General features: G+C 38.3%; 1 protein-coding gene across 1 annotated transcript; it reads left to right on the plus strand.

Moving 5' to 3' along the window:
* The first annotated feature begins 2,867 nt into the window (after positions 1-2,867).
* LOC103505156 (endochitinase) lies at positions 2,868-24,108 on the plus strand. The gene is made up of 13 exons (XM_026820512.1): positions 2,868-3,171; positions 4,974-5,153; positions 5,546-5,669; positions 6,583-6,704; positions 6,959-7,082; positions 8,029-8,197; positions 8,387-8,506; positions 9,134-9,372; positions 9,749-9,939; positions 11,375-11,709; positions 22,005-22,064; positions 22,480-22,825; positions 23,248-24,108. The coding sequence occupies exons 1-13, from the start codon at positions 2,925-2,927 to the stop codon at positions 23,460-23,462; spliced, it is 2,472 nt and encodes an 823-aa protein (XP_026676313.1). The 5' UTR covers positions 2,868-2,924; the 3' UTR covers positions 23,463-24,108.
* Positions 24,109-25,248: the final 1,140 nt, after the last annotated feature.

Raw genomic sequence — 25,248 nt, forward strand, 5'->3', positions numbered from 1 at the left:
GACATATTTACTCAGTACCAGTCCGGAGTTAGAAGCTGTTAAATTTCAGCAAGATCCAACGATTTTTTTTTTTTTTTTTTTTTTTTTTTTTTTTGGGTTAAACCTTAAACATATTTTTTTTTTTTTTTTTGTATGTTCAGGTTTATCCCGCGTATTCTATTGACATCGCAGAAGAGCTGTACGAAAAGTCGGAAAAGATGCTGAAACATCATCTTCATTGTGAGCGTGAGCATGAAATTTGATCTGCACGACATCGACACTGAGCAGTAAGCAAAACTGACGTTTCACCTCGAGGTCAAACTGAATAAATGGTACCTGTAACTATTCGTAATTCAGTATCTCACAATACTTGTACATACTTCAGACCTTTAACGACTCGTTCAAACGAGTACCTATAACGTAATTCCTTTATCGTAGGAACCTTTATCGAAAAATATACACCAAAGGAACGATATAATTATGTTCTATTCATAAGATTTGAGAGAAAATTGTTGGAGAATAGCATAAACGAGCATACACAAAAAGTCTACTCTAAGGCTTAGGTGTAGGGGCCGCTGCCCCAAGGGATGAGTTAAGCTCATACGAATCTAGGATAAAGGAGGGTAACGCCAACCCCAAATAGGTAAGATTGGGAAATAATGTGCAGTAAAAGAAGAAAAGGATGACCTCGGAACTAATTTATCTCACTATTTTTCTGTTTTCAGCCGCCAGGAGGCGACTGCGACGGCCCTCCATCAAGTCCAAACCGGAACGTCTTCTTGAGGTTTGATAGAGGAAACTGTAACTACTGAGTTCTTATCGTCCCAAAATCGAAGAGAGAAAGGATAGGAGAAAGCCAGCCGTTCCGAGAACAAACCTTATCTGTTTAGGATAAAGTTAAATATTAATAAAAAAAGTTTCCGTCCGTTTGGCTGTTTTTCAGTTCCGTCATAAAAGGTAGATAAGAAAATTTATCCCTTAGCAGGGATTTTCTTTTAAGATTATTTATCCCTTAGTAGGGAGAGATTTTCTTTTAAATGCTTGTTATTGAAAAGATAATGCTGAATAGAACTCTTGTACATTTGAAAAATCCCTTGCAATAGAGAGAATGTAGTCTATAGTATTACGTGATCAAGGCGGGCAAAGTGCTCGCCTGGGTTTCAATACAACATTGTGGACGTCCACGGACGTGCACTTAGCCCTAGCATGAACCGGCACACTCTTGAACCAGGAAACACCCTTGTGATCTTTGAGAATCTCCCTCGCCCATCCTGATTCCTGACCAATCAAAATACATACGTTACTTCCTCGCCAATCCTGACCATATTCATAGACATCCATGAATGGGGTCGAGTGGATTGGAATACGTCACATGCCTTCAGGCACTCTCCATTTGTCAAGGGTCTAGGTTTTCCTTGCCCTTGAGAAATCATCAACCATGATTCTTTTTGAGTCTGATTTCAAACATTCTACATTAGAAAAGCCGTTTTACCGAAAAACGGGCCCAATAAGGGTTAGGTACTTTTTGTATAAAATCCCTCAACTAGTACAAACCTCAGGGTATTTGGTACTTCTGGTAGCTAGAAGGTAGATACTATAGGAGTCATAAATAGAGCATTAGCTATTAGAGAGAACAGTCTATTTTTGTCGAAAAAAAACACCACTAACCTTCAGTAGATCTAGTATTTGCATGTATAACATAAGTACATTTGAATTTATGTTAGGTATCTACATTTTGAAAGCTATTACCTTTGTAGGTACAAAATATGTAAGTAGATACATATGTTACAAGTTACATACTTTATGCAACAAGGTAGGTATTCTAAGTTAGAGGATTAAAGAAAATGTAAAAAACTTGCCTGGTGCACGACCCCACAAATATGTTAGGTAGGTAGTACCTATTTATATTTGAATCTGAAAGATGTAATAATTATGTACCTATTTCGGTAGATATGTCTGAATGGGAATTGTAGTATAAATGTACGCGCTACCTGCTAAGTATGATACAAAGATCGGACGAATTAGAGGTTGGAGAACCAAAATTTGACCAAAAAAATTGGTAAGACTAAAAAATTCAAACCACGAACTAACAGGCAGTTAACCAGTTATTTGCTACCAGCTTTGGTGGGCCTTGTGGTAGACAACTTTAACTGATAAGCTTAACATATTATAGGTATCTGACGCTAGCAATGTTCGTCAGAAGGATTAGACCAGGGGTTCTTAACCTTTTAGAATTGGCGGACCACTATTGATAAACCAAAAATCTCGCGGACCACTTGAGATTATGTATGTATATGAAATCAATTGTACATTGTACACGCTATGTGACAATGGGTATGTATTAGAGGACCTATATCTACCTGTACACACACACACACACACACACACGCCAAGGTACTGTATTATTGCTTCAATTTCAAGGTCACAAATGCAATCTTTGATAAGAGTGGAGTTAGGAGGAGCACGTTGTATGAAAAGAGGAAAGATTTTTTTTTTTCTTTCTTAGTGGTATGTTATATAAAATAGAGACACGATGACTTTTTCCTTACTCACCTCTCGCGGACCACCTGAAACCTTCTCGCGGACCACTAGTGGTCCACGGACCATAGGTTAAGAATGGCTGGATTAGACCAATCACTTCATCAAGATTGCTGTAATGGCCAATTCAAATACTTCAACCACATGCGTGTTTGAGGTAACACATTCACTTTTTATAGCCAGTGGAGAATCTTAAAACTGAAGTTATTCGATACACGATGGATCCTTAGAATACGTCTCTGCATATTGGGGTGTGATTTTGAATCAGGGACAAATTGAAAGAATTGAAGCTGACAAAGTATACTAGTTCTCAGGAATAGGGAGTGTCAATATTATTCCAAATATGTTCTATGGATATACATGTAATGGACCTCGTTGAAAATAACTAATTTTTCCCATGTCCAACAATGTTCCAGGTCGTCTGTTACTACACGAACTGGTCCCAGTACCGGACCAAGATCGGCAAATTCCAGCCAGAAGACATCGAGCCCGACCTTTGCACGCATATCATTTTCGCTTTCGGATGGCTGAAGAAAGGCAAGCTGTCCAGTTTCGAATCGAACGACGAGACCAAAGACGGCAAGGTGGGACTGTACGAGAGAATCGAGCAGCTGAAGAAGGCCAACCCCAAACTGAAGACTCTGCTAGCCATAGGTAAATTGAGTTTGTTTCCATTTACATTAATACCGCCCAGGATCGAATTCGCCCAGAATCGAGAACTCTGGAGAAGGCTGGTTCATTGAGGTCTTGGGCCCTGAACCCGCCAGTAAGTACATTAATACCCATGTCTTTTAAGAGAGGGTCACAGAATAAAAAGATGACAATATGTACATCTCCTAAGCTAATTCTAACTTCAGAGAAGAATTTGTGTAGATCCTACAATGTAAAAGATGACTTAGCTTTTATTTGCCAGATAATGATAGTTGAAACTCCATATAAAACTTTTGATCTCTAGGGATTCCATGACCGTACATCTTAAGACTTTCAACGTATCAATAGAAAAATATGTCTGAAATGGGGTAATAAATATTAATAATTATCCAAATGGGTAAGATGCCAATATTCGCGGTTTGGCACACTATGGTAAGTTTGATAACGCACCTCGACTTACCTTTAGCCAGATAATGATACTCTGGTAAACTATTGTGTAATGGACTTCGCTAATTAAATTAACTACTTATTAATAAAGAAGTAAAGTTCACACGGCATTAGGTTTGCATATCGTAATGGCATCAGAGAGGATATTTTTTACTATCATTTTCTCTCTGAGTTATTCACCTGTTCCACCCATCAGTGGAGTAGCTACTAAAGATTTACTTGATGGAAAGAAGAATAGGTTAGAACCTGTTGGCAACCTTCATATTTAACAGAGAAAACTCCCATGATAAACTCATGGATATGTATCCAAATCTATCATCAACGATCTAACAAAAGCCTTTGATTGTGTTACAAGAAATTTTCAAAACACTTCAGCTAGAGTGGCATCCCACATCCCAGTTACCAGTTACCTACTGAATTGTTCACCTAATAACAAATTAATGAGATTCCACACTTACCTTTGAGAATTCGGTGTACCACAAAGAGAAACAAACGAAAAAAAATACCTATATTAATTTGCTCACATATTTGCAATTTCGATAAAGCTTACTTTCAGTCTCTGCCCCTCCCAAGAACTATAAAATATTAAAGACACACAAATTCTGACTTCTACATATGGCAACTTTACCCTTCCCGATGATCTTCACATTTAACCAATCAGGTTTCAGAAACCAGAAATCTCAAAGATAGAACTTAGGTATAAATCAAAGATAGAACTTGAGTAGAACTCAGAGATGGAACTTAGGTAGAACTTACCCATGTCATCGTCAGATTCTCCACTGCCAATTTATCGACATTCGGTTTCCATCTTCGCCGTAAGAGTCAAAGACTATCTCTGCGCGGTTCTGGTTAGGACCTTGACGCCGAAAGTCCTTGGTTCTTTCCTGTCATGGGAAAGGTAAAGAAGTAGGCAATTATGAACGAACATTACTAGCGGGAAGCTATGACTATATCAAAATTATGTCACTCCGAATCACTCGTTATAAACAGGGGTAATTAGATTTTATTTTATTATTATTTAAATGAGTTGCTCCGAAAGGTCCCGTACTGAGTGCTGAGTGTAATCTGAGTAGGAATGTCATAGTTAGTAGTTACCTCATTTTGAGATCTTTAAGAAAAGCGCGAAAGGTCATGGAAAACCAACAGGGAACGTGTATGATTGAAGACGACCAACGAGGACTGTTATCTCTGATGGTCGGTTTCACCAATATTTTTCCAGCCTTTAGAAGGCCTGTCAAGCTAACAGCCTGTCAAGTTCCATTTGATTTGTATAGGCTTAACGGGGCTGTTACAGGCTGTTAGGGACTAAAAAGAAGGATGGTGAAACCCATTCTGACCACTAAATTTACTGCTTACAGGAGGATGGTCGTTCGGAACCCAGAAGTTCAAGGAGATGTCCAAGAGCCGTTACTCTCGTCAGACGTTCATCTACTCGGCCGTTCCCTTCCTGAGACAGAGAAACTTTGACGGTCTGGATATCGATTGGGAATACCCTGCCGGCACTGACGACAAGAAAAACTATGTGCTCCTATTGAAAGGTAAAGAAATCGACGCGACACGTAAGGTTAAAAATTTGGTTGAATCGACGCGATTTTGTGGGCACAGGTGTTCCTATAGCTTTCGCTTATTATTAAGGAAATTCCCACACTTGTAGATCGCGTTGGAGTACAAAACCTGACGTTTCTATTGAGAGGTCGGGATCAAATAGCTCCAATAGATTAGGACAAAGAGCATAGCGCATAGAGCAGGTGTAGGGAAGAGACCTGAGAAGCAAAAGCTTTATGTTCTTTGCTCTCCGATCCACTCTGTTTTTAGCAGTGGCGTAGCGTCCATGTAGGGCGTGTATGACGGCCGTACACTCGAAATTTCACTCAAATACTTTTAGCCCTACGTGGCATTCACTGAAGTGTTCAATGTTCCTTATTTCCAGAACTGAGAGAAGCCTTTGAAGCCGAAGCCCAAGAAGTCAAAAAGCCCCGCCTCCTTCTGACAGCTGCTGTACCTGTGGGTCCTGACAATATCAAAGGTGGATATGATGTGCCCGCAGTCGCAGGGTGAGTAGAGAGTCCTGGGTTCGATTATAGGGAAGACGGATTGTGACCAGTGATCATAACATCAGTAGATAGATAATCCGGGGACCCAAAAACGGATATTTCCACCCATTTCGCCATTTCCCGATTTGAAAATTTGGACCGATTGCAATACTTCCTCATTAGTAGTATAACTTCACTATACTTTGGTAATAGAACGTGAAAATATAGATTTATAAATAAATGACCATGAGAAGCAGAAGAAACCATCAATGACGAACGAAATTTTCTGCTTGCTAGGACACAGTATATGGATCATTTTTTATGAGAGTTACGTCACAATCGATCAAATATCACCCATCAACAAAACCATAAAAGTTAGGCTTATACCTGTATGTAACTCTATTTGACAATATTATTTTGATATTGATAAAATAATATCAACTTCAAATATAGGTACGTACACGGATATTAGTTTTTGCGGTTTTAAGAATAATGTCACATTGTACAATGTACATGCAATACTTAGGTGTATCTAGTGTTTACTAGTCAACACCTAATACAATGTTTATTACAAGTAGATTATACCTAGGTATGTAAGTAGGTAGGTAGTTATCGAACTATAAATACTATTATTAAACACACCATGAAAAGCTATCGAACACTCAAACTAGGTGGGCATCTGGAAAACACGTTTTCTACTCATAAAACCCAAATTATCTACTCGTAGATTTCCCCAGCTTTCGTTGCTTAGAAAGGTTCACTTGGTAGAACGTACACTAATACCATTAATTATCCTTAAAGAAACGCTTTACGACGTCAGGTGCGAAAAGAGCAAAGGCCTGGAACTAGGGACTGATTCGTCTTTCCATGCTTCTTTTATCTTGGCCCTGATTGCAATCAACTTAACGCTCTTCCTGCTCTTCCTTGCTTTCAGCTACCTGGACTTCATCAACTTGATGGCGTACGACTTCCACGGCAAGTGGGAAAGCCAGGTCGGCCACAACGCCCCCCTCCGCTCGCCCAGCTCTGACTCCGAGTGGCGTAAGCAGCACTTTCGCTTATTATTAAGGAAATTCTCACACTTCTTGTAGATCGCGTTGGAGTACAAAACCTGACGTTTCTATTGAGAGGTCGGGATCAAATAGCTGCTTAATAGTGCTTAAATAGATTAGGACAAAGAGCATAGCGCATAGAGCAGGTGTAGGGAAGAGACCTGAGAACCAAAAGCTTTATGTTCTTTGCTTTCCGATCCACTCTGTTTTTAGCCCTACGTGGCATTCACTGAAGTGTTCCATGTTCCTTATTTCCAGAACTGAGAGAAGCCTTTGAAGCCGAAGCCCAAGAAGTCAAAAAGCCCCGCCTCCTTCTGACAGCTGCTGTACCTGTGGGTCCTGATAATATCAAAGGTGGATATGATGTTCCCGCAGTCGCAGGGTGAGTAGAGTCCTGGGTTCGATTATAGGGAAGACGGACTGTGACCAGTGATCATAACATCAGTAGATAGATAATCCGGGGACCCAAAAACGGATATTTCCACCCATTTCGCCATTTCCCGATTTGAAAATTTGGACCGATTGCAATACTTCGTCATTCACTATACTTTGGTAATAGAAAGTGAAAATATAGATTTATAAATAAATGACCATGAGAAGCAGAAGAAACCATCAATGACGAACGAAATTTTCTGCTTGCTAGGACACAGTATATGGATCATTTTTTATGAGAGTTACGTCACAATCGATCAAATATCACCCATCAACAAAACCATAAAAGTTAGGCTTATACCTGTATGTAACTCTATTTGACAATATTATTTTGATATTGATAAAATAATATCAACTTCAAATATAGGTACGTACACGGATATTAGTTTTTGCGCAAAATAATATCAACTTCAAATATACGTACATGGATATTAGTTTTTGCGGTTTTAAGAATAATGTCACATTGTACATGCAATACTTAGGTGTATCTAGTGTTTACTAGTTAACACCTAATACAATGTTTATTACAAGTAGATTATACCTAGGTATGTAAGTAGGTAGGTAATTATCGAACTATAAATAATACTATTATTAAACACACCATGAAAAGTTATCGAACACTCAAACTAGGTGGGCATCTGGAAAAGACGTTTTCTGCTCATAAAACCAAATTATCTACTCGTAGATTTCCCCAGCTTTCGTTGATTAGAAAAGTTCACTTGGTAGAACGTACACTAATACCATTAATTATCCTTAAAGAAACGCCTTACGACGTTAGGTGCGAAAAGAGCAAAGACCTGGAACTAGGGACTGATTCGTCTTTCCATGCTTCTTTTAACTTGGCCCTGATTGCAATCAACTTAACTAACGCTCTTCCTGCTCTTCCTTGCTTTCAGCTACCTGGACTTCATCAACTTGATGGCATACGACTTCCACGGCAAGTGGGAAAGCCAGGTCGGCCACAACGCCCCCCTCCGCTCGCCCAGCTCTGACTCCGAGTGGCGTAAGCAGCTCAGCGTGGAGAACGCCGCCAACATGTGGGTCCGTCTGGGTGCTCCCAAGGAGCAAGCAAGGTGCCCCCAAGGAAAAGCTCATGATTGGTATGCCCACATACGGACGTAGTTTTACTCTGGTCGATCCGACTAAGTTCGATATCGGAGCTCCAGCCAGTGGCGGTGGGGAGCCTGGAAAATACACGGCCGAAGCTGGATTTATGTCCTACTATGAAGTAAGTAGAAGTATCTTCCCAAGGAGAAGCTGATCATCGGTATGCCCACTTATGGACGGACGTTTACCCTGACCAATCCGGCGGTGTTCAAGGTCAACAGTCCCGCGAGCGGCGGAGGAAAAGCTGGAGAGTACACCATAAGCAAGGTGCCCCCAAGGAAAAGCTGATGATTGGTATGCCTACGTACGGGCGTAGTTTCACTTTGGTCGATCCGACTAAGTTCGACATTGGAGCTCCAGCCAGTGGCGGTGGGGAGCCTGGAAAATACACGGCCGAAGCTGGATTTATGTCCTACTATGAAGTAAGTAGAAGTATCTGGAATTTTATGGTCTTTGAAAGTGCTGTCCTCGCCATATTATGCTTAGGCCAGCACTTTCAAGCTAAAGCTCGTGCAGAAAAGCCCACTCAAAGGCTTAAGTGTAGCCAGCCTAGTGAGCTTGGTTGGTAGCGCGTCCGCGTTGTAGTCGCTAGGCCGCGGGTAAGATTCCCGCCCGGGGCGGACTTTATCCTGAACGAATAATGTTCGTTCTCGGAACGGCTGGCTTTCGCCTATCCCGTCCCCCTTCTCTGTTTAATTTCAGGAGGATAAGATCTTGGCAGTTACAGTTCCCTCTATCGAACCTCTTCAAAAAAGTATCTGACATTGTGTCATCCTTGAAAGTGCAGGATTAGCATATATCGTGAAGTGCTGAACTTGATAGTTTTGAAGGGTAAATATTCCATAAGAAGGTAGAATATTCTCTACATAATATATTATCATGACTCCCTACCAGGTGTGTGAAATGTTGCGCAACGGTGCCGGTTACGTTTGGGACGACGAGATGAAGGTCCCCTACCTGGTACACGGGGATCAATGGGTTGGCTTTGATGATGAGAAGTCCATTCGGTACAAGATGAACTGGTTGAAGGACAATGGTTATGGAGGTGCCATGGTATGGACTGTGGATATGGACGACTTCACCGGAACTGTTTGTGGAGGGGACGTGAAATATCCGCTCATTGGAGCAATGAGGTAAGACCGACTAACTGCTGGAAAGTTGATTCAATTTCTTTGATTAAATTCTTCTATTTCTTTGATTTTTAAAATCTTAAATTGAATTGACTAGGCCAAAACTCTTCTTGTGCTTAGTTAGATATTTCTTGAAAACTTGTTGGACGTTAATCTTCCGTAAGACCAGCCATCGACGTTCTGGTTTACCGAAGAGGTTTACCTGCCTAGGAAAATCGTGTATGCCTAGATTCCTAGCACATGACTACAAACCATTCTGGGGGACAGACCTTATAGGGATTTGGTTTACCATTCCCTTTGTTTCTTAAGTAATCCTTTTTCCCATTCTTTCTAGTTCTTCATTTTAATTTTAACCTCATTCCTGTTCTTTCTTTCACAGAGAAGAGTTGAACGGCATCCCCCGAGCAAACAACGCCAAAGACGTAGACTGGGCCAAGGTAGCTGGCAATGTGGAAGTGGAGACCGTCACCAAACCAGCCCCCATCAAGATTGATGTGTCAGAACTGCTGTCGAAGAAGAAAACGACTACCATTCAGAAACAGGAGACTAGTAACCTGATTGACACCAAAGGTAAGTGACGCTAACTCTAGGTTATCAATAATAGCGTAGACCCTCTCTGTAAAGGTGTGTCCAAACATAGTCGACGCCAGTCGACTATTTGTGGACACACCTTAAGAAATGGGTTTCGTAATTTGAGATCGCAAGATTTTGGTCCAACGTTCCTTAAGTGGAAACAGAAGAATCAAATCATCCGTTAACTTTGTTTTCAGCTATATAACATTCTAACCTATGCGGAACCAATGAAATGGAGTTAAAACGTTATGCGGAACCAATGAAATGGAGTTAAAACGTTATGCGGAACCAATGAAATGGAGTTAAAACGTTATGCGGAACCAATGAAATGGAGTTAAAACGTTATGCGGAACCAATGAAATGGAGTTAAAACGTTATGCGGAACCAATGAAATGGAGTTAAAACGTTATGCGGAACCAATGAAATGGAGTTAAAACGTTATGCGGAACCAATGAAATGGAGTTAAAACGTTATGCGGAACCAATGAAATGGAGTTAAAACGTTATGCGGAACCAATGAAATGGAGTTAAAACGTTATGCGGAACCAATGAAATGGAGTTAAAACGTTAGCCCATCCTGATTCCTGACCAATCAAAATACATACGTTACTTCCTCGCCAATCCTGACCATATTCATGGGTTGCCAGTTAACCCATGAGAGACTACATTAAAGTCACACCAAACTTGAGCAAACCCTTTTCTTTTTCACTAATATCTCAGTCGCTTCAGGTCAGAGTGCATCAGGGATTTGTCTATTAGTTAGAAAACGAAATTTCCTACTATTTTCATATCATTGACATATTTACTCAGTACCAGTCCGGAGTTAGAAGCTGTTAAATTTCAGCAAGATCCAACGATTTTTTTTTTTTTTTTTTTTTTCTCTCTTATGGGTTAACACTTAACATACAAGATTCATACTTTCTTTCTTGCTGAAACATCATCTTCATTGTGAGCGTGAGCATGAAATTTGATCTGCACGACATCGACACTGAGCAGTAAGCAAAACTGACGTTTCACCTCGAGGTCAAACTGAATAAATGGTACCTGTAACTATTCGTAATTCAGTATCTCACAATACTTGTACATACTTCAGACCTTTAACGACTCGTTCAAACGAGTACCTATAACGTAATTCCTTTATCGTAGGAACCTTTATCGAAAAATATACACCAAAGGAACGATATAATTATGTTCTATTCATAAGATTTGAGAGAAAATTGTTGGAGAATAGCATAAACGAGCATACACAAAAAGTCTACTCTAAGGCTTAGGTGTAGGGGCCGCTGCCCCAAGGGATGAGTTAAGCTCATACGAATCTAGGATAAAGGAGGGTAACGCTAACCCCAAATAGGTAAGATTGGGAAATAATGTGCAGTAAAAGAAGAAAAAGATGACCTCGGAACTAATTTATCTCACTATTTTTCTGTTTTCAGCCGCCAGGAGGCGACTGCGACGGCCCTCCATCAAGTCCAAACCGTCCGAAGACTCCGGGGACCAAGATGTCTCTGCCAGCATCAACAGGTTCAAGCTCAAGAACAGAACGGCCGCCTCTTCGGCCAACAGCGCCGTGATCGCTGCCGGAAGCAGCAAGTCCAGTGTAAAAGCCAGCAAAGATGACCCCAAGTATAAGGTAAGCTTGTTGGTTGTTAGATCCAGCAAGTCCAGTGTGAAAGCCAACAAGGATGACCCCAAGTACAAGGTAAGCTTGGTAGTTGTTGGATCCAGCAAGTCCAGTGTGAAAGCCAACAAGGATGACTCCAAGTACAAGGTAAGCTATTTAATCGGTGGGTCTTCGTCAGCATTATCCGATCTCAACTATGAGCTGAATTTTGTCGTTATGAATATGAGTGATCCGACCTCAAAATGGTCTTTATCATACCTTCTCATATCGACTTTTTGAATCCAAATTGTGTAATTTGATTTTGATTCTAGTGCGTCAAGAACGATGATTTAATTGATACGCGATGGATCCTTAGAATACCTCTCTGGGTGTGATTTTGAATCAGGGACTAATTGAAAGAATTGAAGCTGACAAAGTATACCAGTTCTCAGGAATAGGGAGTGTCAATATTATTCCAAATATGTTCTATGGATATATGTACATGTAATGGACCTCGTTGAAAATAACTAATTTTTCCCATGTCCAACAATGTTCCAGGTCGTCTGTTACTACACGAACTGGTCCCACGTCCCGTACTGAGTGTAATCTGAGTAGGAATGTCATAGTTTCATAGTTAGTAGTTACCTCATTTTGAGATCTTTAAGAAAAGAGCGAAAGGTCATGGAAAACCAACAGGGAACGTGTATGATTGATGGTCGGTTTCACCAATATTTTTTCAGCCTCTAGAAGGCCTGTTAAGCTAACAGCCTGTCAAGTTCCATTTGATTTGTATAGACCTATAGACTTAACGGGGCTGTTACAGGCTGTTAGGAACTAAAAAGAAGGTTGGTGAAACCCATTCTGACCACTAAATTTACTGCTTACAGGAGGATGGTCGTTCGGAACCCAGAAGTTCAAGGAGATGTCCAAGAGCCTTTTACATTTTGGAGAGAAAAAACAAAAACAAAACAACAACAAAAACAAAACAAACAAAACAAAAAACAAACTAATCTGAAGTTGAGTAAAAAATAACTTTTTTCTTAACTTTTTTTTGTGAACTTGGCATCTCCACTAAAAAGGCATTCCGAGTAAGCTACCAGCGAAAGAATTCCTTAATAACATACTTGTAAGTATTTGAAATTAATAGATAAATTATATAAAATGAAGAACAAGAAAGTCGAGAATCGAACTCATGACCTCCATTATCTAACTGCAATACTGAGATAACATGCAATGTATAATAGGGTAATCATGAGGGCAATTCTATTCCCAATAATTACTATTGAAATAGGTATAGCACTTGGATCATGTAAAAGTAATGCAGAGTAGGAGTATACCTACAGGTACATTGGTACCATAGAGATAGAAACAAGCTGAGCCCGTCCCTCCGGGAATTTTTAAGCCCGTAGTTTATTCGATCATGGTTAAAGAATACCTTTGTACCTACCTAATTTGTTTAATATCCAGGTACATTGGTACCATAGAGATAGAAAAAATGTGCACGAGAAGTAAAAAAACATCATGAGAGTTGCATTTCTTGGAGAAAGAAACGGGTTAGTGTCGCAGCTGTTAAAGGGAAAGAAAGAAGAATAGATGAAAGAAAGAAAGGAATGAATAAAAAAGGAAGGAAGGTAGAGAGAAAGAAAGAAAGAAAGAAAGAAAGAAAGAAGGGAAGGAAAGAAAGAAAGAATGGAAGGAAAGAAAGAAAGAAGGTGTTAGGAAGAAATGAATTAAAGAAAGAAAGGAAGAACGAAAGAAGGAACGTAAGAAAGAAAGAAATGAAGAGAGGAAGAGGGTGTTAGGGAGAAATGAATTAAAGGAAGAACGTAAGAAAGAAAGGAAGAAGGTGTTAGGAAGAAATGAATTAAAGAAAGAAAGAAAGGAAAAACGAAAGAAAGAAAGAAATAAAAAAAGGAAGAAATGAATTAAAGAAAGAAAGGAAGAACGAAAGAAAGACAATCCGTTGAAAATTGAAATACAAACATACCTATGTATTGAAAAAAACGAGTACCTACAATTTTTTGTGTGTCGATGGTGGGCATCGAACCGGGACCTTCTGCATGTCAAGCAATCACGTTACCACAGGGCTAACCGTGTTTTCATAATATTATGAACAAACTTCACGTCCAATTCACACCTCAAGGCACATCATTAAACACATATCCCCGCTATTTCAACCACTGGAACTATTTCTAACAAAGTAGGTAAACCTCCAATATCCAATGGAAAAAAAACTACTCCACTGAAGTCAATAATGCGTGTCATTAGACTAGCGGTGTTATTATCTACCTTCGATTTTTTTTCTTCAAAAGAAAGTTATCAGTATATCTCATAGGAAGCACTAGGTACCTTAGTCAAATAGCTGCTGAAACCAGAAATAAATGCTGGAACTTATCACGAGTATGGTTGTTGGTTTTGTACTAGAAATACCCAGAAACTTTGCAGGTAAATTCCAGCTAAGGTAGTCATATAATTACAAACTTGATACTTGTATTGTTCTGGAGGTACATTCAACATGAGGTCGGCGTTTGTCGTCGGCCTCTCAATCAGCTTTAGAGTGTTCGCTTTGAGACCAACTGGTTTTGGCTAGACAAAATTTTCCGAGTGGATGCCCTTCGCACTCTACCTTCGCTATTGATATAGCATAAGGAAATTTGGACTTGTCTACTCCCTGTTTATAGTCCCCTAGCTAGACGCTGATCTACTCTCTGTTTATAGTCCCTCAGCCAGACAAAGTACCTATCTTGAACAGTGAAAGCGGGGATCTCGTCGCTTTTAGTAAGTGAAGATTTTGTTAACGCAAGTGTGGGTACTAGGTAGGTATGTACATACAACATACATACTCGTATAACGTATATGGTTTCTGTGGAATGAAAGAACACTACCTACCGAGTTTCAGATCCAAGTGAAGGCAGACCTCATAATATACGTCTATATCTTCTGCATTGATGACATTAGGTGTGAGGACAATAAATCTCTGTAAGCACTAACGTACAATAAATCGACTGTAGAAGGAATGTAACAGAACGGATCTTTTCTTTCTAGCGTGAAAGAATGTCTCGAATATCATTTTATTCTCCTGATATTGTCCGAGATGATGATAATGATGGTGATTATTATTATTATTATTATTATTATTATTATTATTATTATTATTATTATTATTATTATTATTATTATTATTATTATTATTATTATTATTATTATTATTATTATTATTATTATTATTATTATTATTATTATTATTATTATTATTATTATTATTATTATTATTATTATTATTATTATTATTATTATTATTATTATTATTATTATTATTATTATTATTATTATTATTATTATTATTATTATTATTATTATTATTATTATTATTATTATTATTATTATTATTATTATTATTATTAAACAATTTATTAGTGGAGAGGTCTCATTAACCAAATAGTGGAGATGTCTCATTAACCAAATAGTGGAAATGTCTTATTAACCAAATAGTGGAGATACCTTATTAACGAAATGGTGGAGATGTCTTATTATCTTATTAACCCCTTAGAGTACCATTTAATTTTCGCAAAGTGTCTCCCAAAAGTACCATTTTTTTTTTTCTTTGAATATGTTCTAAATTTCATGCTGATATCAAAACTAAAAAAAAAAAAAATGTTTCCGATTGCCGAAACCCCTTTTTTTGGCCATTTTCAAAAAAAAATTTGCCCTAATGTCCTATGTTAAAAAATCCTCTGTCTGATATATCAGACACCAATTTTAAAATACTCTCGACTGATATATCAGTCACCCCTTCTTTTTATCTTTCAAAATCACTAAAAACATGGAATTTCAAGGTAACAGGGTAATTAGGACATATACAGGGTGGTTCGTGATTTGCGAACCACGCTTATATCTCAGAAACGGCTGGGAATTAAGGAATGAAATAAACGGCATCATGTACTACTCCACTGAAGTCAATAATGCGTGTCATTAGACTAGCGGTGTTATTATCTACCTTCGATTTTTTTTTCTTCAAAAGAAAGTTATCAGTATACGAGTATCTCATAGGAAGCACTAGGTACCTTAGTCAAATAGCTGCTGAAACCAGAAATAAATGCTGGAACTTATCACGAGTATGGTTGTTGGCTTCAAAAGAAAGTTATCAGTATATCTCATAGGAAGCACTAGGTACCTTAGTCAAATAGCTGCTGAAACCAGAAATAAATGCTGGAACTTATCACGAGTATGGTTGTTGGTTTTGTACTAGAAATACCCAGAAACTTTGCAGGTAAATTCCAGCTAAGGTAGTCATATAATTACAAACTTGATACTTGTATTGTTCTGGAGGTACATTCAACATGAGGTCGGCGTTTGTCGTCGGCCTCTCAATCAGCTTTAGAGTGTTCGCTTTGAGACCAACTGGTTTTGGCTAGACAAAATTTTCCGAGTGGATGCCCTTCGCACTCTACCTTCGCTATTGATATAGCATAAGGAAATTTGGACTTGTCTACTCCCTGTTTATAGTCCCCTAGCTAGACGCTGATCTACTCTCTGTTTATAGTCCCTCAGCCAGACAAAGTACCTATCTTGAACAGTGAAAGCGGGGATCTCGTCGCTTTTAGTAAGTGAAGATTTTGTTAACGCAAGTGTGGGTACTAGGTAGGTATGTACATACAACATACATACTCGTATAACGTATATGGTTTCTGTGGAATGAAAGAACACTACCTACCGAGTTTCAGATCCAAGTGAAGGCAGACCTCATAATATACGTCTATATCTTCTGCATTGATGACATTAGGTGTGAGGACAATAAATCTCTGTAAGCACTAACGTACAATAAATCGACTGTAGAAGGAATGTAACAGAACGGATCTTTTCTTTCTAGCGTGAAAGAATGTCTCGAATATCATTTTATTCTCCTGATATTGTCCGAGATGATGATAATGATGGTGATTATTATTATTATTATTATTATTATTATTATTATTATTATTATTATTATTATTATTATTATTATTAAACAATTTATTAGTGGAGAGGTCTCATTAACCAAATAGTGGAGATGTCTCATTAACCAAATAGTGGAAATGTCTTATTAACCAAATAGTGGAGATACCTTATTAACGAAATGGTGGAGATGTCTTATTATCTTATTAACCCCTTAGAGTACCATTTAATTTTCGCAAAGTGTCTCCCAAAAGTACCATTTTTTTTTTTCTTTGAATATGTTCTAAATTTCAGTGAGGACGCGGGTCGCGCCAAATAGAGAATTAAATCTCGTCCCTAAGGACTTGAGTTTAATACCACTGACAAAATGGAAGTTTTTCTGATTTCTACTTGGAATTCGGAACCCTTGAGGACATTTGATAGTTTCTTCTACTAATCTAGATAACCTTAACATACGAGATTTTAGTGGCGGCATCATTTACGTTCTTTGAGTTTGTGCCTGGACCTTTCTCTTGAGGGAGAATGTTTGTAAACTAAGGATCTCCCTATTCCCCTTAGAAGCAGTAAAACGGAGAAGATCAAGTAAAAGGAAAGTGCTGAAATACCAGAAAACCAGCCCTCATAGTAAACGCATACAATTCATAGAGTAAAATACCTACTGTTAGTTGAAATTCTTTCCTGACCTTAACGAATTAAGGATTTATTTAACCAAACAACTTGATTTGCAGTACCACCTAATGACTTCATACATTTCATTAATCTAATTAAGAGATAATTAGCGAAACCGAAGAATTGTAAGTAGCAAAAACCAAATAAATTACTGAGCAACAACAAATTTAATAATTTATTGTTTTCTCAAATTGACTTGAAACTTTGAAATAAAATATGTTTCCATGTTTGACTGAATTCCATATTTTACCCGGGTCCCAGAGTATATAGACGTACTGTATGATTGAAGTTGTTAGGAAGTTATTAGGAAGTTCATCAAAATTGTTTTGACAAGTGGGACCCTGTATCTGAAAAATTACCCCATATCTTTTTTTCTTCTTCTTTATAACTTAATTGTGTTTTAAATCGGTATATTCAAAGGATTTTTTCAGCTGTTGGCTGTAATGTCGGACCACTTATTTCCTATCTACCTAATTAACGGTGTTTTTTTTACTCAGATAACTCTGGACTCAGGCGTAAGGACGGAGGACTATGCTCCATTTCCATCTAAAACAATATTGCCATTTGGTTCACAATTTAAGTGGGTAAAACATAACTTAAGTACAAGTTCATTAGTCAGAAATCAGCTTTCTTTTCCCTGTCACATTGCATGCATGTTCTTCTCATGTCACTGATGATTACAATTTACTACATAATGTCTCTCTGGTCAGGTGTGACTTAGCTGTTGATAGCTTCCTAGTTAGGTACTGACCCTTAAGTGATCAAATTCCAGTGAAATCTTGAAAGCATTGCTTAAGTCTGCCAGACAAGTTAGCTATCCGTTCTTAGAACGGCTGGCTTTCTCCTATCCTGTCTTCCTTTCTCTCTTCGCCTTCTGGACGAAGATCTTAGCGGTTACAGTTCCCTCTATCAAACCTCTTAAAAAAAGTGCTCAATTCGAAAGAAAGTTGGCCTTTCGAAATAGCAAACGATTCCGGAGTTAATTTAATAATCCAAGTGGGTAGGTGGTAGTTACTTGAAAGTTCCAAGATGTTCGTAGGTACTTAAAAGTTATTAGGATATGTGTGGGCGGGAATTACATCTTGAAAGCATTGCTTAAGTCTGCCAGACTAGTTAGCTGATCCGTTCTCAGAACAGCTGGCTTTCTCCTATCCTGTCTTCCTTTCTCTCTTCGCCTTCTGGACGAAGATCTTAGCGGTTACAGTTCCCTATATCAAACCTCTTAAAAAAAAAGTGCTCAATTCGAAAGAAAGTTAGCCCTTCGAAATAGCAAACAATTCCGGAGTTAATTTAATAGTCCAAGTGGGTAGGTGGTAGTTACTTGAAAGTTCCAAGATGTTCGTAGGTACTTAAAAGTTATTAGGATATGTGTGGGCGGGAATTACCTACAGCATCCGGGAACTTTAAAGTCAAGAAAGGATGAAAGTCGAAAAAAGGATTAAACGGAATCAAAGCTAGAACTCTAAACTTTTGAACTTTAAAAATTTGGTTCTAAAAACCAAGCAATTCCTTCTTCTAATTGCTCCTGTTTAAAGATCATCTGGGCGATTAAGGTTTAACAGTCCATAATTGATGAGTAGACTAGGTAGCAGTTAGGTTTAAGTAGTTAGCTACAGAAGTTGCTTCCATGGTTTAAGAATAATCCAATACATACCTACACAGTTAAAACATGTATGTCCAAGGATTAGTTTCAGACAAACAGAAGTATTTGAGGTATTAGTGATGAAGACATGATTAATTTAATCAAAGAATAGCAAAGTAGTTACCGCTAAGACGCTTACTTAGCAAGTCATCCTTATCACCACTCGAAAAGGTCAAACCTCCCATAAATTGATGAGTAGAATAGGTAGCAGTTGGGTTTAAGTAGTTAGCTACAGAAGTTGCTTCAATGGTTTAAGAATACTCGATTACATACACAGTTGAAACATGTAGGTACAGTAGAACCTCGATAATTCAACTTCCACTAAAATCCATTGTTTTTTTTATAATATCTTTCAAAGGATAGCCATAGAAAGTGATCATTTCAACCTCGATCATTTCAACTACCTACCCTCAGTCCCAATTAGTAGAAATAATCGAGGTTCTACTGTATGTTCAAGGATTAGTTTCAGACAAACAGAAGTATTTGAGGTATTAGTCATGAAGACATGATTAATAGCAAAGTAGTTACCGCCAAGACGCTTACTTAGCAACTCATCACCACTCGAAAAGGTCAAATCTAACTGTAGATAAGCTTGGTAAATGTTTTTTGCAGCCATCCATCCAGATGTTAAATGTTTCAATTGGATAATCAGATAAGAGAAATTCAGGTTTCATATAAATTAAGTGAAGAAAAAAAGTAATAATAAATAATAGCTAATAAGAATTTAAATAAAAAACAAATAAAGTGAAATTAATTGAAATGTCAATTAGTTCACAGGTGTGAACAAAAAGTTCTGAATGTCAGGTAGTCTGATTAGATAATTTTGGCGCCTGTATTTTCAATACATTGTTGCTATTTTTTGTCACATTCTACATGTTCGAGTACGAGTTTTCTTCTTTTTCGCCTTTTTCAAAGTACAGACGAAGTCGGCGTTTTTCGTCAGCCTCTAAAATAAGCCCTAACTAAGGTGATTGCTTTGGGCTGACATTATTTGGTTTTGGCTACAAGGTTTAAGAGTGGATGCCCTTCGCACTCAACCTTTGCTATCTATTTACATAGCAAGGAAAATTCAGGTTGGTATACTCCCTGCTTAAAGTACCCCAACCAGACAAATCGTCTTCCCAAACACGAAGAGGCGTAAGTGCTCACATTCTTCAGGAGGGCCAAAATAAGTTTTTTTTTATATACCTATATAAGTTTTTTAAATTTATTTTTTGAGCCCTTTCTACTGCACAATCTTTACAAAGTCCATGTTCACCTATTCGTTAAAACATCTTTAAAGCATGCTATGTACGTTTTTCCAGCAGATTTTTGGCAAGTATTGATAATTGGGATTTTTGTAGAAAATACGCCGGAATAGAAAATCAATGTAAATATTCAACGGTTTAAGATACACTTACGCCTCTTCGTGTTTGTGATAGAGGAAATTTTTTTACATCCGATACACATGATAACTCAAAATTGTGATTTTTACACTTACGCCTCTTCGTATTTTCGCCGACGAAATGTACGAGTACGAGTAATTGATGAATATGCTGAATGGCTACTCTTCATAGAAGAATAGAATGGATTTTATGTAAGTACTAGCTGAATTCCGTCGCTTCGCTCCGGAATCCCGCTAGTTCATCCCGAGGCATGGCCAAATTTGTGGAAAAGGCATGGCCGAACTTATAGTTATCAAACTAAAAACATAAACGAAACTCAAATATTAGGCGAGCGAGGAAAAGTTTTCGCACCCAATATTCCAATACAGTATGAGTAGAAATAACAAAGAAAGAGAAGAGATTTAGCAAGAAAGGAAAGAAGGAACTTACATTCTGGCTGACGAATTAGAAATCCAAAAGTTCGTAAAAACTGGGCATAGGTTCAAAATAAATCCGAAATTAGTCCGAATATGCACAATTTTAACACAATTTGAAAAGTAATTTAGATAAGATTATACATAATTAAATATACATAATAGGTATAAAATTAGGTGGAACTAAATATAAATTAAATTGGAATAAAAAAAAATTAAATAATGAATGTCTTAAACACAATTATAAAGTGATTAGATGGTCCTACTAAAGATCAAAAACTTTGAACTTTAATTGGTTATTTCAATTAAAAAAAAAACTTTGAAAATAAATAATTCTTAAAATAATGGTTAGTTATCAAAACAAACGATTTAAACGAGAATGTCGAGAATCATTCAGTCACGTAAAAAGGTTCAAAAAGAAAATAATAGCGCAGAAATTTGCCTTTTGCAATCAAGATTTCCAAATCTCTGAGCCCAAATCAAAACACAACGACGCAAAAGTAAAATCACAACACAAACCAAAGTACGATGGTCTCAAAGCATGAGAAATACTGAATCGAAGAATATACTAGCAGAACTTCTTGCACAGCAACCTAGGTATCGGATAGGTTCTGGGCAAAGGAATGAAAATACCCACGGCCTCTTGAATCCTGAGATATGCGGACAGAGGACTTTGATCCTTCTTAAAGAACTTGAATGTGAGGAACTCTGGGGCAAAATAAATCCTAATGTCCAGACTAGATTTTGGGGACTAGGGTTCAGGACGTAATAGAAGTACTTTGGTATTGGGGCCCGATCCGAGTTTTGGTAAGGCGGTTTGGTGGTTTGGTTTTAGGGATGCAATTTGGGTACAGGCATTTTAATTTTGGGGAGAAGTGGGTTTGTTTTTGGAAGTCGTTTGGTTTTGGGTGGGTAGTTTTTTAGTCTTTTGTTTTTGGGGACTCAATTTGGGTACTATGTTTTTTGTTTTTGGCCTTTTGGGGACATAATTTGGGAAGTAATGGTTGATTTTGGTTATACTAATATTTTGGTTTCGCGGACAAAATTTGAATTGTGTTTTGTTTTTGGGATTTCTGGACGCACGAAGACTTTGATCCTACTTGAAGTTTTTGGGGACTCAATTTGGGTACTATGTCTTTTGTTTTTGGCCTTTTGGGGACATAATTTGAGAAGTAATGGTTGATTTTGGTTATACTAATATTTTGGTTTCGCGGACAAAATTTGAATTGTGTTTTGTTTTTGGGATTTCTGGACGCACTTTGAGCTGTTTCTTTGGACAGACTCTGGGACTCTTTTAGACCAAGAGGACCGAACAGGGCGCGATCTCAAGCGCTGGGTTTATGATTGTCAGAGACAGTTCAAGGTAACGGTGGTTCAAACCTTCTTGGTTCCTGACACACTCTGGGACTCTTTTCGGACCAGGAGGACCGAACAGGGCGCGATCTCAAGCGCTGGGTTTATGATTGTCAGAGACAGTTCAAGGTAACGGTGGTTCAAACCTTCTTGGTTCTCCGACTGGTATTTGGTTTGGAGTTCTGAACGATAGGGTACCACCGGAGCGCTGGGTTATGCTTCGAGCTGAAAGAAGCAGATAGGAAAGAAGCAGATAGGGCTATTATTAATAATCAGTGCCGAATAGCTGATGGGGCTGTAGTCAAATTGGACAACTCTATCGGATAACCACATCAACTGTATATTTGTACAATAAAATTGAATTGAATTGACTGTGTGCCATTAAGGTTTACCGATTTTCTCTCATTTTTCATGTCTAAATCCAGTTAAGTTAATTTGTTTGGCAGAGGCTTAACGTCACTGTATAACTAAGGTTTTTAGTGAGGGGGGTTTTACCCTCCATTTGGCACCAAGCTACCCGCCTCCTCTTATTAACCTCACCCAGCCTGAGTGGGGGCAGGGAAAGCCAGAAGCACGCGTTTTGGTCACCTATTTCTACCGGAGTTCACTCCCGCTCGTGGAAGGGTTGAAATCCAAGGCAGTGTGTGCAACCAGGATACGGCATGAAAAATGTGTCTTGTGTTTTCAGATGGACTGGCTCAAGGAAGATGGCTACGGAGGCATCATGATCTGGAGTGTGGATATGGATGACTTCCGAGGACAATGCGGCTCGGGCAAATACCCTCTGATCAGCACCATGAATACTGAGCTGGAGGACTACACGGTGGCTCTTGAATACGACGGACCCTATGAAAGTTTCAGCCCCAGCGGAAAGTATACCACCAAAGAACGTAAGTAACGCTTCAAGTTAATCTTAGAACAGTTCTGTTGACTAAGGACTCGTAGGTAACCTCAGAGACAACTGTTTGAATATTGAATATCTATGTATGTAGTGGCTTAGACTATCTCAGATTGTTGCCCGTCAAGATACCAACCATGCACAACATTACATAACTTTGGCCATTGTCGATGGCTAATTAAGGTACCTACCGATTACAAAGTTTCATCGGGAAATAGATAGTTTCATGAAATTGATTCCAAGGACGTCGGACCAAGGTGAATGCTTTACCCCTTACCCAATGAAGTATTCTTTTCCACTTCGTTTTTGTACAAGTAGTGAAGTCGACGCCAAACATAGTTTCGTGCACTTACCTCTTGTTGTTCTTCAACAATAAACATGATTTCATAAGGTCCTTTTTTTCTTCCTTCACAGCCAACGTAGTTTCCTGTGAGGAGGAAGACGGCCACATCTCCTACCACCCGGACAAGGCGGACTGCACCCACTACTATATGTGCGAGGGCGAGAGGAAGCACCACATGCCCTGTCCCAGCAATCTGGTGTTCAACCCGAAGGAGAACGTCTGTGATTGGCCCGAGAACGTCGAAACCTGTTTGCATCACACCCAGGCGCCTCCACCGTCCAAATAAAGAACCGTCGGTGACGGTTAAGACCTAGCCTTCTGGAGTAGATTATTAAAATCTTTTCACAAGAAAGGTCCAAACGTCAGTGACCTGAAGACCCAGCCTGGGGGAGATTATAATTCAATTCAAGGTGTTTGTACAAAGGGCCCAACATTACTTCGGCTATAAAGGGTTCGACGCCCATCTTTCGAACCTTTTTTAGGTATAATAGTTCGTCTTATGCGTTATAGTGTTGGAAATCTGGCGCAAAAATCATGTTCACATCTCTATTAATCACGAAGATACACGAGTTTTTGTGGAATCCTCCTAATACTTTTTATAAGGAAATCGTTAAAGCTGTTGTCCTCAAACTGCAGTGTCCGTCTTTGAGCCCTTCCAGGACTTGGCCTTTCAATTTTATTAAAGTACGAGAGATAAATCCAGGGCCTTGTTCTACTGAAGCTATAAGACTGTAATAAGGTTATTGTTTTAAACAAACTATTGCTCGGATAAAGTAGAAGGATTAGAAGAAAATGCTAGTACATATTTCAGTCTACAGTTTTGGATTCATAACCGATGGAATTGCAGTTCGAATCACAGAAGCGAAGTAAAAAACATAGGAAAGTAAAAGATACATAGAAAGATCGATCAATCATTGTTACAAATCGAAAAATCTGAGTTAAATTAGAAAAAATAAGTCAATTTGAACATCTACAATTTGAAAGAACCATTGGGTAAACTTACAAGTCAACAGAGAAATATCAAGATAAAGATACAAAAGTGTAAATTATGTACAATATTATTTAATAAATTGTAATTAAATTTATGAATAAATAATGAATAAAATTATAATCATAGAGATTTGTATAACTTGGTAGTCTTTTCCTTTTTTCTCTAACTTATTTTCAGTAATTTTTGGGGACATGATGAATAAAATCCTAACCTAACTAGTGAGACCAAAACGGCCCAGATCAACATAATTATCACGAAGACCGTCCAATAAGAGGTCCCCTATCCATATTTACCTGCCTTCTTTTCATCGGGCCTGAGTCAAGTTCAATCCTGTAATCAAATCAAATTTTGTTTGATCAAAAGATTACCAAATTTATCGAAACCAATAAATTACGTTCGATGAGATTCGGCGTGCTCATAACTTCTGATCAACCACCTGTAATTTGATTAAAATTTATGGTTCAAGATGAGAATCAAGTGGATTGGTTCCCTAAATTAAAAGTTTTAAGTTTGATTTACTGAAATCAATAAGTTAAATTTACTTACCTATCATTTCGTCAGAAAAACATTAGGTAATTTATTAGATTGTGTAGGTATACTCATAGGTTTACCTTGATGGTATAGGTACGAAATAATAATTATCTACCTGTCCATACCTGAGTACCTATCCATGGACCATTTTGTACTTAGGTACCTACGTCCATAATTTTGATGCTGCGTACAAGCCAGTCTAGTTAACTAGGAAGGAAGAAAGCCTACCTTGTAAGCGCTAGGTCGCGGGCTCGATTCCCGCGCGGGGCGAACTATCCTAAACAGGTTCGTTCTCGGTACGGCTGGCTTTCTCCTATCCTGTCCTCCTTTTCTCTTCCATTTCGGGATGATGAGACCTACGTTGTTACAGTTCCCTCTCTATATCCAAGTATCCACAACCACAATGCTAGACAGCCCTAAAGGATGGGTTAAGCTTCTACGAATCTACAATCCACAACCTCAGTAAGGATGCGTTAGGCTTTAAAACTTTATGAAACAACCTGTTTTTTTTTTTTAAGAGGTTTGACAGAGGGAACTGTAATTGCTATGG

The sequence above is a fragment of the Diaphorina citri genome, unplaced genomic scaffold, assembly GCF_000475195.1.
Source record: "Diaphorina citri unplaced genomic scaffold, Diaci psyllid genome assembly version 1.1 scaffold154, whole genome shotgun sequence".
NCBI classification, from domain to species: domain Eukaryota; kingdom Metazoa; phylum Arthropoda; class Insecta; order Hemiptera; family Psyllidae; genus Diaphorina; species Diaphorina citri.

Excerpts from the sequence above, each read along its gene's own strand:
- LOC103505156 (XM_026820512.1), top strand. The coding sequence starts at position 2,925 with ATGTTCCAGGTCGTCTGTTACTACACGAACTGGTCCCAGTACCGGACC. Across the intron at positions 6,705-6,958 it reads GTGGCGTAAGCAGCACTTTC|AACTGAGAGAAGCCTTTGAA; the intron begins GCTTATTATTAA and ends CCTTATTTCCAG. Across the intron at positions 9,373-9,748 it reads CCGCTCATTGGAGCAATGAG|AGAAGAGTTGAACGGCATCC; the intron begins GTAAGACCGACT and ends TTTCTTTCACAG.